At 41.1% G+C, this 20,313-nt stretch overlaps 1 protein-coding gene across 5 annotated transcripts in view; it reads left to right on the top strand.

Annotated features, from left to right (window-relative positions):
- LOC139629604 (enhancer of polycomb homolog 1-like) overlaps positions 1-19,160 on the top strand; it is a 29,600-nt gene extending 10,440 nt beyond the window's left edge. For 2 of the 5 annotated variants that reach the window (XM_071492330.1, XM_071492327.1), the window contains 13 exons: positions 1,584-1,743; positions 6,624-6,769; positions 6,917-7,123; positions 8,753-8,901; positions 9,208-9,355; positions 9,564-9,728; positions 10,485-10,574; positions 10,987-11,135; positions 11,364-11,791; positions 14,306-14,427; positions 14,542-14,680; positions 15,641-16,051; positions 17,395-19,160. In XM_071492330.1, the coding sequence (XP_071348431.1) occupies positions 1,644-1,743; positions 6,624-6,769; positions 6,917-7,123; positions 8,753-8,901; positions 9,208-9,355; positions 9,564-9,728; positions 10,485-10,574; positions 10,987-11,135; positions 11,364-11,791; positions 14,306-14,427; positions 14,542-14,680; positions 15,641-16,017 (2,220 nt within the window). In that variant the 5' untranslated portion in view covers positions 1,584-1,643 and the 3' untranslated portion in view covers positions 16,018-16,051; positions 17,395-19,160. The remainder of the gene's footprint in view (positions 1-1,583; positions 1,744-6,623; positions 6,770-6,916; positions 7,124-8,752; positions 8,902-9,207; positions 9,356-9,563; positions 9,729-10,484; positions 10,575-10,986; positions 11,136-11,363; positions 11,792-14,305; positions 14,428-14,541; positions 14,681-15,640; positions 16,052-17,394) is intronic. The other 3 variants (XM_071492328.1, XM_071492326.1, XM_071492331.1) reach the window with 2 other exon arrangements.
- Positions 19,161-20,313: the final 1,153 nt, after the last annotated feature.

Raw genomic sequence — 20,313 nt, 5'->3', positions numbered from 1 at the left:
GGCTTGGCAGCAGCAGGCTCCCGTCACACTTGTGGCGAGAAGATAAGGCCAACAGACTGAGCGCTGGAGACAAAAACGGTGTCAAGTTTCCCCTGTCTTTGTGCTGGAGTGATTGGATGGCAGGTTCAGATTTGTCCCTGCACAGCTCCTACATGCCATTCAAGGGCTGATCTGTAATTTCTTATATATTAAGATGTAAAAACATTCACAACATTGACTGACTCTGTAGACTTAGGAACAGATGTTTCAATATGGTTCTGTTTGTGGTGGCAGTTGTGTTTGTTCCTCTACTGGTTTTCTGTCATAAGGCTTGGATGCCAAATATTACTCAATGATTAACTGGAAAATCACCAGCTTCCTCCTGCAGCTCACTTTGCAGGTGTACGTTCGGCTGGTATCTCCATGACTCAGTGTGTCTTTCCCCTCAGAATCATAAATTGTCCAAGATATTGTTTGGGTTGTGCAATGTTCTGTTTCGCTCCAGCTGTTTCACAAACTGGTCTTAAGTTGGGAGTTGTTTTCTTGGATTGTTAAGTTTGTTACAGCCCTTTGTGAAATTTCGCTCTTTTTAAAGCTGTTAATTACTTGTTAAACCTCCTATTGTGGCAGCAAAATTAAATGTCAGAGGTTGATGTTTTCTTTTACTTTGTTACAGTCGAAATAGAAACTGGTTCTCGGTCATGGTTGCTGTTGTGTCTGGTAGAGAGAAGAAAACACCACAAAACTTAAACTTTTCTGCATATAAATTTGTCATTTTAAAAAACTGCTGCTGCTCAATGGATACATGGAGTGTAGCGTTAGCTCAGTCACACTTGTATTAACTGATTCATTTATGCTTAAGCTGTGTGGCTGTCATTTAACATCCAGTCATTTTTATGCCGGTTTACAGTGTAGCTTGTCTAATATTGGAAGGTTTGAGTCAGGTACCGATATCGATAATTGGAAGCTTAAAAAATCTTGGTATGTTGACCGAGTTTTGTTTGGTGGTGTTATTTTCGTTAACAAACACAATGTTAATCTTGATGCAAATATTGTAGTTTTGTTTGTTTGCTTATTGTGTTTAAGTTTTTTAAAATATGTAACTCATGCATATTAAATAGGACATTTTACAGTTGAAGAATAAACTTACTGGTCCTCGAGTACTTTGACAATTTTTAAATCACCAGACAAGATGCATGTCTGTATTACAGTTCCTTGTTGTTTTTTGTACATAATAAACACACTGAGATATCTGTAATAAGCTAATATTAGCTGATGTATCAGCCTGGCTGATTTATGCTGCTTGGATTTTTTATTTTTTATTTTTTTCCTTGGCAACAGCAGGGACTTCTCCAACACATCCACCTATAAAACCATTTTCTATAAAGTCTTTTTGCCTTCATATGAGCTTTTTTAAAGTGTTCCAGCAGCTGTCTTCACATAGTCTGGTAGCTTCCTATCAGCCTGATGGATTCAATTTAAAAAAAAAAAAAAAAAAAAAAATCCTTTTGTGTTTAAGTAATTTAAATTTAATGATAATTTTTATAGTCTCTAGTGAGATAAAATCCATCCTCAGTGTCTGAACTCCCTCTGTGTCTCTGTAGGAACACCATCTCCAGCGGGCCATCTCTGCACAGCAAGTATATGGCGAGAAGCGGGACAACATGGTCATCCCGGTCCCCGAGGCGGAGAGCAACATCACCTACTACGACTCCCTCTACCCTGGGGACTACAAGATGCCAAAGCAGCTAATTCACATACAGCGTAAGTGGGCTTCTCTAATAGCAAATGTATGATGCAGAAAGCAGCGACAATCAGTTAGATGTAGCAGTTTAGGTTTAATTTGGCTATAATAGTGTTTTCCTCAATTATTTTGAATGTGTTAAGTGACACTTGGGGGCTGTTGATCAAAATAAGAAGCTGCAATGAGTAGAATATTCCTCATTAGTGTACCTTTAGGTGGGTTTTTCATTTGTAAATCATCACTTTAGCCCTGAGTGTGCTCATTAGATCAGCTTCTGGTTTATAAAGTGGATTAAAGTGAAACAGTTAATGAAGAGTTTTCCTGGCTACAGAAGGTTTGCTAAGTTGGCTGCAGAAAGGCTGATAAAAAGTTGATCCCACTCAATGACTCACAAGCCAAGGTGGTGGGTCTGTTGTTGCTGACAGCTATTCGTCCGTTTAATGGCACTGGGCATGTTTTTTATGAGCTTTTACTGAGTTGTCATCTGTTTGTCAAAGCAAATGAGTTTGAGAGATTGCCTAGTTCAGTAATAGCATCAAAGAAAATGAGTTTGCGAGATTGGTTAGTTCAGTAACCATGTCTGTGTCACAAGTGGTTGCCACAATTGTTTCTCAAAGGAAAGCAATTTGTTGTACCCTAAACTGAGACACCGTTATCAGTTGAAAGCTGAAATGACGAATGTGTTGTCCTGTCAAACTGCTGTCGAACTAATTTTGGGGTTTCCTCAGAGGTCCAGACCGTGAAGAAAATTCAGTTAAGAACATTTCCAGGCCTTGAAAGTTTTTATGTGTTAGTACAGAATTATCTGAAACTCAAGATTATGTTGTGTGTTATGCCATTTATGTAAGGATGATTCTACACAGTGTCAGTAAAAACTTGTCTGGTCAATAGCGATGAATCCCCTCTGTTACGCTCAGTTGTCTTGATGGCTGCTATAATTAAATCTAAACAGAGGTTATCACTTTAAAGCTGAAGCAGCAGATGCTTCAGCCTGTACATTGTTTACTGTATAATTGTAATTGCAGTAGCCGTGCGTGCTCGATGGCAGCTAGTTTAATTTGATTTTAGCAGATTTGGCAGCGTTCATGCTGTGAGACACGCCATGGCTGTATTAAAATACAAAATTAACACTGGCTGTGAGTCATGAGGCAGTTGTTGAGTCCAAGTAGAGGTTTCTGGCACAGCTTTACCTACTTCCAAGGTGCATGGACAAAGGAGAAAGTCTGAAGAGGTCAAAACAGAAGAACTTGATTATGTGACCAACACGTTGTGGCTTGTTGTTGACCCCAATGAAGCCAACAACCGAAAAGCATCTGTCTAATAATAAAGTTCTTCTGTGTACTTAAAGTGTTGCTGACATTTTGACCTCTTTAGTTGTTGAGAGTTGCATTGATTTGAATTAGTCTGTGGTCGGACTCATGTCTCAGAGGTCACTGAGGTTTGAGACAAAGCTGAGCTGTGCTGAGTGAAGAGCTTTGATATTTTTCTGTCTCCTGAGTCAGGAGTATGTTGACATTGGACCATTAGGAGAGGGCAGAGGGTCACATTTTATGCTTCAACTAATGTATCCCTGACCTGCAGAAGTATTCAGCTGGCATGTACACATCAATGCAGACTCCATTAAATTGTGTGGTGGTCTTAGGTCAGTCTCTGAGTTAAGCTGTATCTGCACTTGTCAACAGCCAGATAATATTTACTATTATTATAATGTTTACTGTTTACAGTCACGTCTCCAGTCTGTCCTCCTCCTTCCAGATGTCTGATAGTACACATTCGGTGTAATTAAGCCTGATAATCACCCGGCGTACCCCAGAGTTGGTGTCCAACAGACGCTGGGTGGGCTGAACTATTAAAACAGTCATTTAATGCAGTTAACTTTGGGCAATTAGTCCTGTGTAATTTAATGAGCATTATGTCTTACGCAGAAAAGAACCACAGCAGGTTTGCTATGAATACAGAAATGGGTCTGGGCCTTACAGTCAAAAATATTATCAATATATTCATTTGATATTGAATATTATTGGTGTATAGAGACATTTAACGCCATCACTGAGGTAGGATGTTTGTCAGGCCTCACAAATGCACACAATGGGTTTTTGTGATTAACACTGAATCTAAACCTGTTTACAAGAAAACTCCTCACAGCACCATGTGCTTTAGTGCTGAAGGGGTTTATTCTGTTTAAGACTCAATCCAAAATAAATTAAGAATTTGTTATAGTTGTTAATCAGTAACTTGATCCTCTCTGAAAACATTCTTGTCTGAACAAGGCAACGGCAAGAGGTGCTGCGGTGGCTCACCTGTTAGACCGCATACCATTAAGGCTTAGTCCTAACCCCAGCGGCCCGGGTTCGAGTTAAGAGTTCGGCCTGTGGCCCTTTGCTTCATGTCTCTCTCTCACTGTAACTATCATGATAAAGGCAAAAACTGCTACACACGACTGTTCCACACTGCCACTAGCAGATGTCTTTAGTTTTACCACATAATGATAAAAAAAAGTGTATAACTTGGTTAAATGTGACTTATAAAATGACTACTGCCTGGTCCCTATTAAAGACTCAGTGATGGCTGAGAAGGCAGACAGGGCTGACTGCTGCTGGGGTTTGAACTCACGCTACCACAGGAGGTTTGTTTGCGAGCCTGGCTGCTATTGCTGTCAGTCTGGGAACGCAGACTGTGGCTTTGTGTATGAGCGGAGGGATGGTACCGTTTTTCAGATGGTGGGAAAGGTTTGTTGTGCTTCACATCTTTGTCGGCACAGGTTGCATGCATGTTTTTACAAAGGATATCGCTCTGCTGTTGATCCAGCTTTAGAGATCCAAACCGCTTCCAGAGCACTGATGTTGTGCGGCGTCTCTTCATCACAATTACCTCGTCTCATGCAGATGTTTGACTACCCCCGCAGTTTCTCATTTTTAATGCTTCCGTGTGTGTGTGTGTGTGTGTGTGTGTGTGTGTGTGTGTGTGTGTGGTTTTGGCCTGCCACATATCAGCTGTGTAACTGTGTTGCTGTAGCCTAATAGAGTGATTATGCAGATGAGGTCTGACCCAAATGCAGAACAGAAACATTTATTTTAAATTACTCATCAGTTTAGCATCATTATTGTTGGAATTTATTTTGTGATGACAACCCACAACATCATAATTGAGGATATAACTATGCCGGTCACAGTAAACCCAGACATAAGCTGCTGGGAATGAGTCCATGTTGTCTGCATCTCATGTTAAAGTGTAGGTGGTTTCTGTAGTCTGCACGTTTTCTGGCCATCCTTTCACACCCTGGCACCTTTCTACAGATTTGTGTAGCATTGTGTGAATACCGTCAGTAGTCCAGGTGGAGGTATATAGAGTAAACAGACAGCTCAGGGAAACTGAGAATTAAAACACTGTCGCCTATTCACAGCCGCTGCACTGTTTTGGTCAGAGCTCTGTTCTCTGGTTTCAGTTGTGTGCGTCTGTTGATGGGCGCCACACTGGGTTTTAGTTTTCTCAGACAAATTTTGCCATCAGCATGTATCCAGTGGAAACCCTGTGGCCATGTTAAAAAGGGATAAACACTGTTTACAGTTTTAGCTGCACAGAAAACTATTTGAAAGGTATAATCAAAATAATTTAGTCAGTTTCATTGTGTGTAGCAGCCATAGTTAGCATCTGTAAAGAATGTTTCCTTTTCCATATATCTGGCTGCCTTTTCATCATAGGTACATTGAGGTGCTGAAAACGAGGTCATTAAATACTTGCTCATTAAATGATGAATTCTAAATGACTTCTGTGTAGGTGGTAACCTTGCTTCGATGGTGGGAACAGTGTTACAGAGGATGTGCAATAAACATCTTTTTACATTGGATAGGTGACACGTATGCGCACAGACTGAAACTGAAAGTATATTAAATGACTGAATTACTTTATCAAACATAGCACTTGAACTGTAGGGTGACATTGCCAGTCTTATTGCTAAGCAACCATCTGTATATCTCAGTATTATTAACTGCCACTACAAAGAGGAACCATCTTTTTTTTTTTTTTCTTTTTTTTTTTTTTTTTAATCCAACTGACTGGCAAACCACTGACACTGAATTGTGAACTATGGGCCGTCCTAGTTTTTATCTTCCTTATAAACGAGGGACAGAACGACTCTGAAACCGCAATAAAGATATTAACACAGTTATCATGGAGCGATCACGCCTGCAGAAAAAGTTTGGCTAGTTTAATTAGTTCAAGATAATAACCCTGAGGTTGCAGCCCTCCTGGGCACACTCAGGCCACCAAAAAATAAATAAATAAACAGAAGTGTTGATTTGGAGCATTGTTTAACCCCCCTCTGTAAACCAAAGTTTTCTGCTGTTGTTTGATGGGTATAAGGGAGTTTCTGTTTGCTTTGCTGCATCTCAAACAATAACTAAAAGTTAGGGTTCACACAGTCTGTTATTTCAAAGCGATTGCTCAACAGTGAGGTTAAGTGATCTTGGCTGGAAACTGGCTCTGTAATGTTTTGTAATGCTGCATGCAGCGCCTTCACTTACTGCCAGACCAATTAAGCTGAATTTTAACTTTGAACAGTGAATCTGCTGTGGAGTCAGAGCAGAGAAAACCCCATCTCACCTGATCAATGTGAAGTTCTCTGTCAAATAAATTTCAAAATGCGAATATAATGTTGTCCTAATTTCTGCCCTCATTCCAGTTCACTGCTATTTGAATAGATAAGTCCAAACATGTATGCTCCTTGTGCATGCCAGTGTCATAATTAGTCATAATTAATTGATATTCGTTTCTTTTATCCCACTTATTCCACATCAGTTTGGGTTAGCGTACAAGCTAATTGCCAAACTTGACGGCACTTGCGCTAAATGCTTATGAGTATCAGTATGAATCCTGTTTCCTCTCCTCTGCCTCCCTGCAGCTTTCAGCTTGGACACAGAGCAGCCCGACTACGACCTGGACTCAGACGATGAGGCATTTGTCATCAAGCTGAAAAAGAAGATGGAGATCAGCTTCCTGCAGTTTGAGGAGATGATTGACCGGCTGGAGAAAGGCAGTGGGCAGCAGGTCGGCACTGTTTGTCTCTCCATCTTCCCCTAAACACAGACTGGCTTTACAGAAAACCCCATCAAATACCTTACAGATCACTGCACAGTGATATTTGGAAAAAAAGATTATTTATCAAAAGTGTAACACCCCCTCTGTGTCTCTTAGCTGGTGAGTCTTCCTGAGGCCAAACTGCTGCTGAAGGAGGACGACGAGCTCATCAAGGAAGTCTTCGACTACTGGAGCCGGAAGAGGAAAAACAGCAAGGCTAACTCGCTCATCCCCAACGTCAAGCAGGAGAAGCGGGATGGCTCCAGCACCAGTGACCCCTATGTGGCCTTCCGACGGCGCACAGAGAAGATGCAAACCAGGAAGGTCGGTTGTCTGTTCACCCATTGTTTTATTGGCAGTTTGGATGTGGCTGTGATTGCAGAAGTTGTTAATGTCCAGATTCATCCCTGTGTTGGTTGTAGTTATTTCTTTTGATAATTTACAATTGTTAGATTGAGTTTTGATATTAATTTTCATTAAGTTGTGGCGTGTTGTGGTGCAGAGATTAACTTGAAGAGATTTTAGATGTTACCCATATTTCTCCTTGTCTGTTCCTGATCTGCTCCTCTGGTTCTCGTCTTTGAGTTCAAAGCTAAAACCACCTTTATTTTAAGTTAATTTATGCTGCCATTTGCCACAAAAGACTGTCTGCTATCCTATCTGCTTTCAAAGTAAATATATATATATATATATATAGCACACTGTCATTAGTTGATTCTATAACAGTATGACTACCACTGCAGACAAAAAATGTGCATTGTCATTTCTTGCTGCAGGAACTATTTTGTCATGCCAGGCTGGCTTCCTCCATGCATGAACTAATCTTAAAGCGATTACATTTCACTGCATCAAGGTGTTTTATGAGGCTTGGCCTGATTAACCAGATCCAGTTTGTCAACACTACACATGCTGAAGCTGTGATGTAGTTGGGACAGACTCTCAGTATTGGACTGTGACTGACTGTCAGGCAGTGGAAACACACTAAATGAACAACGTCTGACTGCGCTCACAGTGTGTGTCATGTTGGCTCGTACCTGTTGGCTCCATCAGTACAGATTTCATCAATGCTGTGTTAAATCTGACAGATTGAATTAAATGGCAAAGTGTGAGATTTAGTTGACTTTTAAATTGTTTTGTGTCTGCTCAACAAACTGAGCTGCTGTGCAAAGTGGTGATTTTATGGTTCTGGTTAATATGGAAATGTATTTATTTTGTTTCCCCATTGGCTACTGTATTGTAACAGTATCTGCTCTTCCTGGGGTCCCCATAAAGTTTTAGACAATAATTCAATGACAACAGATGCATCAATACACATCCATATCTATATCCATACATATGATAGCTCTATTTCATAATTTCATTGATTCAGAGACAGGCGTGAGTCCCTGATGTGAAGTGTTTGGATACATACAAAATAACACATCAAGTACATCAGTGTATGAGCGATTATTATTATTTTTTAATAAAGTACCCACCCAACCCACAAAAGTGATCAGTCTAAGAGAAATACTGCGCCTCTTTTATATTTACCCCAGCCCATTATTTTCTGAATTTGGTGATTTACACACTGTCCAACACAGTGCAAACACTGACTCCATGGAGCTCCTGTAAGGGATGAATATGCCACCAAGTGGTCATTAGAAGAATTTAGCCTAATGTAGTTTTTAATAATCTTGAGAACCTGTTTGTGTTTGTTTAAGTTGAACTAACACCTGTGAAATGACTTTCTGCACTGGATCAGTATAAATCAACCTGTAGTAAAGGTGTAATTACTATATACACCTTTTTATACACCTTTTTATACACCTAATACACCTAATTATAATTTTTTGAAACTTTAATTGTGCCATGTCTCAGTGTAAAGCTTTAAGAAACGTAAAAAGTTTTCATCTTATCACAGGTTGGTCTTTGTGTTGCTTTTTCTTACGTGTTTTGTTCATACTTTTTCCACAGAATCGTAAGAATGACGAGGCATCCTATGAGAAGATGCTGAAGCTGCGCCGGGATCTCAGCCGAGCCGTTACCATCCTGGAAATGATCAAGAGGAGGGAGAAGAGCAAGAGAGAGCTGCTGCACCTCACACTGGAGATCTTTGAGAAGAGGTGAGGCTGCCTCTTGGGCCGCACACAAAATGCGTTAGTACAGAAATAAAACAAAACGCAGTTTGACAGCAGGCTGTCGAACGTTATAAATGGAAAAGTCAGCTGTCTGCTCAAAGTGTGAGACTGAGATAAGAGAAGAGTTGAAGCTCCTTTTTTCTATTTCTGTGGTACTTGATGTTTGGCACAGCTTCCAAAAGGATTGTCATTGATGTAGTTTGAGGGGAAAACAGAGCGCTGTGCCAAATGAAATGGTCTGATCAGACGGAGACACTGACTGGCAAATCCTTTGTCCCATTTCTTTTCCAGAAACGTCATGTCAGACTACGGTGGCGAGGTGATGGCAGAGGTTCTGGCTGAACGGGCGCTGGTGAGGCCGCAGATCATTCCTCTGGTTCCTCTCACCAACCAGTACCGACACCAGGACCACATGGACCTCAAGGACTACAAGTCCAAGGTGAGGCCCACTTTAGGTTCACGACTGTCACATTGTTGTATTTTAGTACAGTTTCCTTAAGGTGTAGGGTACACATTTAAAGCACCAACCATTCTTAAAATGCAGTCAAGAAACTGCAGTTAAAGTGTTTTGAAATGGTAATATTAGGAATATTTTAGAAGGAATACTGTGTAACGTTAACATTACTTACCTCTCCTTTCCCCTGTAGCCCGAGAAGATGGAAGTTCCCCGACAGAAGAGGAAGTACGAGAAGAAGCAGAAGGTGCTGCCTCTGTCGTCGGGCGTCCCGCACCATCCGGGTCCTGTTGTCTTCAATCCCAAGGACCTCAACCAGTACGACTTCCCCAGCTCGGATGACGAGCCCTTCTCCCAGGTATACATACACACACACACACACACACACACACACACACACACACACACACACACACACACACACTTAAACAAACACAGGCACTCATTTGCAAAGCCAAGGACACTGTACAGACCGAGCATCACCGCCTCTCTCACTAAAATAAAATTTTGTAGTTGTTTTTGTTGTTGTTCAAGTTTATCATCTGTCTAACATAATGAATTCTTATAAATTAGTTTTTTGTCTGTTACCTTTTCCATTATTTCTAGTAAACATGATCCTGAAATTATGTTTTTAACGAAGCAGCAACAGATTTTATTTCCTGATTAGATTAATTAATTTTTGAGCTAAAAGAATTGGCTGAACAATAAAAGCTTATGTTTAAGTTTTGAAGTTTGTAAGATGACAGACCAGTTCATAGAGTTAAGGAGAAACTGGTATAAACTGGAAACCTTAAATCTAGACCCAAGAATTAAATGAACAATGAAAAAGACCTGGGAGGTTTGTCTGAAATTGATGAACTGATGAGGGCACTGGGCGGTCAGTCCCACTGCAGCTTCCCCAGACATTTTTTACACCTTTTACTGATGGAGTGACTTTAGAGTTCAACCTCTGTCACTGCACTCTGCCCCATGTCTTGATAAATCCACTCAGAATTGCAAAACCATGTGAGACAATTGGGTGGGAAATGTATTTAAACCATAACCTCTGGCTTTGCCGTTGTTAATTGAGCTCTTCCACTGACTTCTGACTGACCTCTGACCTCTGTGTCCTCAGCTGCACTCAGGCTCATCAGAAGCGGAGGAGGAGAACGATCCAGATGGTGCATACGCCTTTCGCAGGAAGGCAGGCTGCCAGTACTATGCTGTAAGTGACATCGTCCTTTGGTCCTGCACAGAATGTATAACAAAGCTCATTAGAGGTTTACGTTCTGTAGCTAATTCAGTAAATCATGATTATAGTGGTGGGGTGATGGGAGGCATAATAAATAGTTGTTGCTTTGTGTAAATGCTGAATGCCTGAAGTAATGTTTTGGCTGTCAAGTCCAGCTGTATTGAACACATTTTTGTAGTTTTCAGAACTTCACCTTCATAGTAGAAGACAACATTTAGCAGTATACGGATTTTAAGTTTGTCAGTGTTTTTAGATATGTAGTAGACTACAACTGGTCTACCTGGCTCAAAACCGACCAGTCACCTGCTGCAAATATCAGGCATTTTTTACTCAAGCAGAAGGAATGGAATGGGTGAAGTTCATCATCCTTTCTCTCTCTCTCCAGGCTCGCCAGGACCGTGTGGGGAGCTGGCCTTGGTGTGGTCCCTGGGAGGGCGGTTTGGCAGAAGCTCGCTTTCGCTACAGTCTCACCACGCTCACCGTGCCGCGGCGCTGCCTGGGCATGGCCAGACGACGCGTTGGACGAGGCGGCAGGTCGGTTAAGTTTCATGTTGCTCAGATTTCACTTTTTTGGTCATGTGCTATTGCAATGAAACTTATTAAATATCACACAAAAATATTATAAAAAGGCTTTACTTACATAAATGTCAGAAGGAAGCTGTTGACAGGAAGAATGGCAGACAGATGAGTCTGTATCTGAACTGACATGTCTTGGAGTTAAAGCAGAAGATCTGACCCCCCCCCCCCCCCCTCCTCTCTCAGGGTGTTGCTGGACCGGGCATACACGGACTATGACAACGTTTTCCATGAACTGGATCCAGAAATGCTCGACCTGCCTCTTCCCCCGTCTCCCCCTCCTCCCTCAGCTACTTCACACTCGCCGGCCATCGACAAGTTTGCCAGTACCTCAGAAACAAATACCTCGGACAGAAGTTCCTACTCCTTCAACTCCTCTCTTTCCTCTCCCTCTTCCACGGACCTCAGTCAGATACTGTTGAATATAAAGTCGTGCCGATGGAGGCACTTTAGACCACGGACACTACCACTACACGAGCTGGATAACGCCCACCCGCTATTCAGGAGGTTGAGTCGAGGCCTGAAGCGCTCAGTCTCAGCCTCCACAGCTGGGGGACAGCCCAATGGCTCTCAACGCCCGGGGAGGGTTGTCCCTGCACCCTCAACCATTGCTGGTAAGAGGCTTGTCTGCCTTCAAACACACATGGTCGACTCTCTCAGGCGCTGTTGGTTTAACTATCTTGCACTCAGGGCAGCTTGAGGATCCAGACTCACCATCTCTACTTTGATCATAGATGATTTATTTAATTATGAAAATATTTTATTGAAAACAAGACACACACACTGTTAGCACCACTTACAAATAAGATTTAGTTGCTCAGCCCTAGTGGTATTTTGCCCTGCCAATAGTTTTGGTTTTATGTGTCTGGGTGTTGAGATGCCCACCACTGATATTTCTGCTCACACCCTTCTACAATGAGGGTGAATTTAAATGCAGAGAAAACCTTTGCTTAGTTTTTACCTCCTTGTTTATTTTTTTCTTTTCTTGACCCAGACTGTTGTGATCTTCTTCCCTTTTGTGTGATGGGATTGTCTTAATTTCAGGACTGGTGTCTGCTCTCCTCCAGCTGCATTGTGAACGTTTTTTGTTTGTTGTTGCTGTTGCTTGGCATTCACACTGCGTCACCTCCCACCCCACCCAGTTTACAAGAAGTCAATTAAAACTGGGTTTGATAAATAAATTCATGAGATTCACAGGAGTTATCAGGGTGTGTGGACACAGAGGTGTGGAGCATTGAATACAAACTAAATGCCACAGGTCCCTGGTGGTATCACTGTGAGGGCAATCAGGCGGTGGGCGTCTTAATGCCACTACAAGCCTTTTACAAGAGTTGTGTTCATTTTGATGTGCTGAAAAAACAACTGTCTGTTGATTCCTTCTGGAAAAATTGATGTGCTTGCATAATGAAACTAAAGGACAAACATTGAATGAGTAAAGATCTGCATCTGTGCAGAGTAACTACACTAGCGGGAAAGAGAGCAGAGAGCTGCAGTGAAGGCAGGTTGTATGCACTGCTGAATTAATGTGCAAAGGTGCAGTATTTTGATTAAATGAGTCGGTGTGAGATTGCATGAAATAAGCATGAAGCGCCATCCAGATGGAGGCGGTGCCAGAGGACGAGCTTCTACTTTCACATGCAGAGTGATGAGTCCTCTTTCGTGTGAAGTAGAGAGCTGATAGAATCTCGGGTAATAAGGAAATCAATATTGCACTGAGGCGCAAGGCCACGTAACGCTAATCAATAGAAAGGAATTGAAGAAAGACTTCAGACCTCGTTATTTACAGGTTAAGTGGTTGGGATGCAAATGAGACCCATGGAGGAGGAATGTTAAAATACACACAAAACACCAAGTAAAATCAGGTTAGATCAGATAATTTTAGCGCACATTGACTGGAGTAACATGGTTACTGTCAAACAGATGTTTACATGCAGCTCAGTAATGAGATCTCTTTCCTACACAACACTAGGCAGGAATATTTTAAGGGCACGAGAAAATCATACTGAAGTAAGCTGGTTACTAAATCGCATTTAATCACAGTTGTTGAAAGTTTGATCAAACTCCAGGAGCATCTCTTTGAAGCCAAACCTCGTCACTGCAAAAACAGACTCGCTCATTGTCAGACTACAGGTTTAATAGTTTTTAATTACTTGTAATAGAAATGGTAAACTCTTGTGAACAAAGGAAAGCTCTGGACTCTCAGACTCAAAGTGCCCAAAATGTGGTCCAAACTAGTCAGACTCGGCTGTCTGGAACTTAATATTTAATAATAAATATTTCTCAGTGTATATCATTCAGTTATTGATCAGCGCAGTCTGCAGTAACAGCTCCAGTATATCCATAAGAAGACTGAGCTGAGGAAAATAGTTGAAGTCTGAGACCCAGTCTTCTTGCAGTCCTGCCTGCTTCCTTATCAAACAATGCAGTGCAGAGTGGGTGGGTTAACTGCCTGACTTACCAAACAGGCACACCACGAAGAACCTTGGCGGTTTGCTAGAAGAGGGAGGCAGGAGACCATTCCAACAGCTCACCTGGTTGCTTACTGAAGCCAAAAAGAAATTGAAAACAAATATTTCTGAACATATTTGCACTGTCTAGAAACCCCAGAGTGGTTTTTACAGGTTTTGTGTGAGAGAGAAGGAGGTGAAGAGTAAAACTGTGGATTCAAACAGCTTCATGCGTCAGTTACGAGATTCATGTTTGTGAAGTCTGTCTTGTAGTTGAAGCTATTGGAGCGGCCAAATTGCAAGAAGCTTCCAGGTGACAATAAGAAAATTTTAAGAATGGCTGTAACGCACAAAGAGCTGCATCATATCTTGTGTGTACAGACAGTGTGTGTGGCCTATCTGAATAGCTTAACATGCATCGTGCCATCCTGGGTTGAACCAGTTGAACGCAGTACAGTGTTTTTTAACAGAAAAGTTGTTTTTGTTTCCAATTGTATTGATTGATGTTTAAACTGAGTGGATCCTTGACAGGTGCATTTACAACTAGAATACTGTTTTAGAGATGGAGCTGTTTGTGTGTATCTTCCACTTGGGGAAACCATGTGATTTGCACGTTTCACACATGTGTATGATCATGTGAGTCTATTTCCAGATTTGTAACAACACTTTTGTCCCTCTCAGCTCTCACAGCCGAACAGTACCAGCAGCATCAGGAGCAGCTGGCCCTGATGCAGAAACAGCAGCTGGAGCAGATCCAGCTGCAACAGCAAGCCAAGAGCACCACCACTGCCAACAGCACAGTGGTCAGTATTCTGCTTTCACGCCAGCGGCAGACGGTTACATCTGTTCGGTTTCTCTTACGTCCTTCTCTTCCTCTCACCTCACCACTCACAAACCCTTTACCTCTCCCCTAACAGGGCCTGGCGAACACGTTGGACCAGGCCAGCGCTCAGTTCGCCGCCTCGGCCCTCGTCACCGCCGACCAACTGCTGGCTCTCAAAACCAAGGAGGAGCTAGCCCTGGGAGGCGGAGTCAATGGCGTCCTCTCCCCCTCAGGTATGACAGTTCTCAATACTTCCACTGGTAGGGTGGTAGACTCAGTCAGGGGATTTCAGCTTTTAAAAAGTTGTCTAATCAGTCGAACTACTATCCAATCTAACTACTCACGACAAGAAGCTTCATAAATGTTTAACATTTGGAGCAACTTTGGATTTTTATTTATATATTTATACTTTTTTTTTGTCCTGAATGTAACTTTTGAAAACAAATACAGTAGCAGTCAGTTATAAAAAATAAAAGCATTTGCAATTTCAAGTGCACTTCACCCAAGTGTAGCAGTACAGTGACACTGAACAGACAAAGCAAACAATGACGGTAAAGTAATTACTGTCTAAAACCCATAATGGAGTGCACCCAAAGAGCAGATAACGGCACAAAGCAGACAGAACAAAACCTGCAGCACTAACCCCCGAACAAGTGACGCCGTCTCAGGCAGCGGGATTCAGAAGATAAATGAGAAAAGTGACAAAGTGGAATTTAATTTGAGATTATTCTGCAGATGAAAACGCATGAACCAAAGATCTGTCCTTCACAGATAAAAGTGCTGAAAACGAAAAGTCAAATAAACATTGTGGAAGAATTTTTGTTCTTATACTGACTCTCTTAAGGATTCAGGTGCAAAGGGATAAGTGGAGCTGATAACTGACCTCAAGTCTCACAATACAGATTTAAGACAACACAACTGTGAACAATCTCAAAGTTTTAAAGTTATTCTCAACGGCTCGTTTTGATTGGTTTATCACACTTACTATATATTATAATAGTAATTATTATATCACAGTGCATATTCAGTGCTTCAAGTTTCAATATAAATACTTTCAGGATTTTTGTTCAAAGAAAAGATAATTAATAATAATAAAATCTTCCAACCCCCACCCTTGTCATCAACCATCCCCACCCTTCTCCCCCTCCCCCTCCCTCACCATCGCCCGGCCTCTTTTGACCCCCTCCCCCCAGGTGTTTATAAGGGCTTGCACCTCTCGAGCACAGCATCCCCCTCCCCCGCCGCCCCGGCTCCTCCCACCACTACCCCGACACCCGCCTTGCTCCACCCCTGCACCACCACCAGCTCCACCTCCGCCACCAGTAACAACAACGGCACCGCCCACCCCGCCAACACCACTACCACTAACACCGCCACCACTCAGGTCCTGCTGGGAAACAACAACAGCCTCCGTCTGGGTGTTCCCACCGGCAAGCGTGTCCATGCACCCCGGACACTGAGCACCACCATGTCGACACCCGCCTTAAAGTTTGCGCACGCAACCGCCAACTGTCAGAAACCCAAGGTCACTACAGCATCGGCCTCGCCGCTGGACATAGTGCCCAGGTGAGGAACATGCATCTGGTGCGGCAGACACTAAAGAGGTGTGTGTGGGGTGGGGGGGTGAGCCGTTACATAGCCCCCAGGCTCAAAATAATTAGGATGACATTTAAGTGGAAACTATCATCCGTCCTTACCTTGATTTTAGAAACGGTTTATGTATCAGTTTGTGACAAAGGCTGCAGCCACATTAGGTTTATTACTGCAGATGTAACTGTTCTACAAATCCACAGGTGTGCAAAATAGAATAATAATGTTGTGTTGTCATGCTCAACATACACTGAGGAGAATAGCTCCACCAAACACACCATCACAAGAGACAATTGACAGTATATTACATATATGTTATATTAGATAAACTGCTGCTGGAGTCACTGAGGAGAAGTCTGGAGGAGATGATGTTTATGTCCATGAACCTAGTAAATATCACCCAGAGTGATGGAGCAAGTGCTTGTAAATGACAGTGGTAAAGTGGCTTTAAAAAAACAATATGTGGAACGGTTGTTTACATAATAGAATTTCACACATTGATTATATCATGAAAGCTTCAGCCTATAGTGGTAAAACAGAATGAAATTTAATTTGAGATGAGCCAGTTTATAATGTATAAATAGTGGAGGAAAGGGCTTAAGTTGAATGCAGCCTGTTGTATGTTTCTTCTCTAGGCCATATCAGCATGTGACGGTTAAATCCCTTTTCCACTGCAGGAACTTCAGCACTGCTAAATAAAACTGCCAGAAACTTTCAGGGGATGTTGCTGACTGGTCAAGCAGATGTGTTATCCCATCACAACAAACACAACATCTGGCTTGTTTTCTTTTTTTTGCAATTCAGGTTTATTTTTGATTAAGTTTATAGACAACATATTGAAGTAAGTCAATGGCAAAGAAGACAAAACAAATCTAGGCACAAATGGCTAATCCAAGTAAAAAGGGTGGAACCAATAAAGTAGAGCGTCAACAAACTGTAGAAGCACTAATTATAGGCTGCTTTGGTATATTAAAACCAATAAATAATCATTCTTTATAAGCACCACTGTATACACTGATAATAGATGTGTAATGTAAAATGTTAATCTATATAACGTCCAGTGATCACAACTTTAGAATTAATGCAGACAAGTAAAAGTATGAAGTAGCAGAAAATAACCCCAGCATCTGTTTACTTCACTTATCTACCAAACTATGTAACACGTCTCCCTCATGAATACTGTGTGAAGCGTTCAGTTGTGAAGACACAGTGGAAAGTTAAGTTTAATGAAAACAGGTTATGAGTTAAGTTCCTGCAGTGTTAAAGGGCCTTTTGCACATTTATGAAACTGCTTTAAATGTTAACGTCTTGCTGCTGACAGTGTGTCTTACTGACTCGTGTCTTCCTTTGTCCTCAGGGAGAATCACGAACAAGACAAGCCAGCACTGAACAGTCTATCAGAGAACACAGTGGCCATGGAGGTTACGTAGCCTCCCGTACACAGCACGGGGGAAGCGTGACTCCTTTGTTGTTGGGGTTTTTTTTTTTTTTTGGTTGTTTTTTTTTTTTTAGGTGCTATGCATCATTTGTTAGTCATGAATGCAAGTGGTGGCAGAATGAGCATGGCAAGGCTGGGTTTCCACGGTAACTGTTTTGGGACTTAATTGCAATGCTCGTCTCGTACAATTTTTTTTCTCCCCCCACCATTTCCCTATTTGTTACTGTTAATAAGAGATCGTCTGTAAATTCTTAATATGGCAATTATATGTACAGTACTGCATATTTGTAATACCCCCCCTCCCCACCCCCTGTTCTTGTATATAACATTACTTGAATACAGAATTGTTCATTTGTGATGTTTTGCACTCAAGATATTAAAAAAAAAAAAAAATCAAAATTAAAAAGAGAAAACGACAAACTGCAACTGGTGCGAGTATGAGGTGTGAAAGTTGTACCACAGAAAAATGTATGTCATCACATGCATGGTGCGGAACCTGCTGTTTGATCTATTTATTGTGCCGTGTTTACAAAGGGGTTTTTTCCATTTATGATTTTTTTTTTTTGTTCTTTTAATTTTTTGAAATATCTTTTTTTTTTAATACACTGTACCCCTCACCGGTTCCCCGTGCTGTAGTCAGTGTCTAGCTAGATTTAAACAACTCTGTATTTTTTATTTTTTTATTTTTTTTTTTTTGGATGTTGTGAACATGGCCGGGGGTTTGCCCGTTTCTGTTGGGCGTCCTTCCACAATGTTCCCGTGTGTCATGTTGAATCCATGGAGACGTGCTTTCATACAGATTCGGGCGCAGCAGGGCAGTAGAAGAAGACAGGTGTGAATTTGTTTGTTGTAGGCATCAGTTTGTCAGTGGGTTAATCAGTTTCCACAAAGCTCTTCCATACGTATATTATTCCTGAGACAAGTAACAAAACAATGGGGATGAAGACTCTTTCCCAGAAGACTTTGCTGCTTCTGATTTATCTAAGCACTATATAATTTGTTTTTTTAATTGATTGATGCTGCTTTTGTATGATTTTGGCCTCTGGTTTGCACCAGGTGGCCTCATTTCCTTTTTGTTTTCTCTCAAAGATAATCCCTCCCACCTCCCCGTATCATTTTTTAAAATAAATATTTTTGTATCTCCCACTTTTTTATTTAAATTTTCCTCACAAAAGACTTCATTCTTTTGTTACTTGTTGATCTAAAAAAAAAAAAAAAAAAAAAAAACTATAAGGGAGTAAAAAAATGCAGTAACTGACATTTACTATCATTCCAGCTTCTACATAATAAGGAAGAAAACATGTATTAATTAAAAAAATAAAGATCGTTTTCTCTACTTTTAAAACTCTCCAGAAGGCTGAAAGGCCATGAACCACAAGTTATCGGGTGCCTTCATTTGGGAAAAAAAGAAAAAACCTTAAAAAAAAAATCACTCTCTTCTGTGAAGAGTTTGGTACTGAACAAGGCTACTTGTAGTTTTTCTTTGTCTGTACCACAATCCCAATGCCCATTCCAGTGGCCCAGTTGATTCATGAGTTTTGTTTTTTTTTGTAGTCTCTTCCACCACACACAGACACAAACACACACACACACACATACAGACACACACTCACGGGAAAGACTAAAAATCCTCTTGAACTGTCACAAAATGAAATAAAAATCCAGGGCATTATGTGTTTTGACCAGCATGTCTCGTTCTTTGTCGTCTTTGTCTTTGACGTGTCATTACAACTTGAATGCAGTAGAATCTGCTGCGTGTTGAGGGAAATGACCACAAACCTCCAGCCAAATGCTGTTACAACTTTGGTTGTGTGTGTTAAGTTTGTCTGTCAGTCCCTTGAGCTTATAGGTTATATTGTGTGTCTATTTTTGGGCAGGAACATGAATACGGCAGCCTGCCACTAAGCAGCATCTGTCATTTATAAGGTTATTTAAAAATGGTGGGAATGACTAGTAAGTTTGGGTTTAATCAGATCCTTTGACGTTTGGTCTGGTGCTCGCACAACTTGAGATGAATCCAGTAGCTTTGACCCCACAAATCAATTTTTATACAGTTTTAATACCTGAAAATCAAATGTGAAATATTTTCAAATACAAGTGGTGCTCATTTTTTCATTTCTGCTGCTCTTAGCTCTTTATTTTATGACTCCATATCTATTCTACGACTGACCACATTTTCATAATCATGTCGTGTCCTAACAAGAAAACAAAACTGGAGAAAAGACATTTCTGTGTATATTTCAGATCATATAGTTGCGAGGCAAACCTGCATAAAATTCATGTGTGCACCTCTTGGAGGTTATTCCTAATTTCTGTTTTATTCTAAATTAGAGATACTGAATTGTGGAGGAAAACTCGTATGTTTTAAATCCATGTGTGCCTCAGTTCCTTTGCTACTGCACCTGTTAAGCCTGGTACTGTATGTCCTTCAATTTTACTGCCGCAGTGCAGTAGCTTGGCAACTACCAGATACACACATTTGTTGGTTTAAGAAAATATGTGTCCAACTCTTTCTACACTTAGTATTGCATGAGTGCTATAACTTTGAAGCAGTTTATAAGTAATACACCTACCAGCAATACCTAGGCACTGAATCCAGACCATACATATTTGGACAGTTTTTCAGGCTCTGTGTTTCAGCACATTCAATATGAGATAAAATAATGGACACTGCATTTAAGTGCAAAGTTTCAGCTTTAATTTGAAAAGGTTTACATAAGTATTGAAAGAACTATTTGTGAGATATAGCCTCTTAAACACGGTGTCAAAACTGCAAAGGTTCAGAAGTAATTGGCCTTTTGGCTATGAAATGTTTAATGTTTGATTAACATAGTTTCC

Source organism: Trachinotus anak, unplaced genomic scaffold (genome assembly GCF_046630095.1).
Source record: "Trachinotus anak isolate AG129_WGS33_773 ecotype Australia unplaced genomic scaffold, CSIRO_AGI_Tana_v1 ptg000012l, whole genome shotgun sequence".
NCBI classification, from domain to species: domain Eukaryota; kingdom Metazoa; phylum Chordata; class Actinopteri; order Carangiformes; family Carangidae; genus Trachinotus; species Trachinotus anak.
The sequence above is the reverse complement of the archived record's forward strand: the minus strand, read 5'-3'. Positions and strand labels throughout refer to the sequence as shown.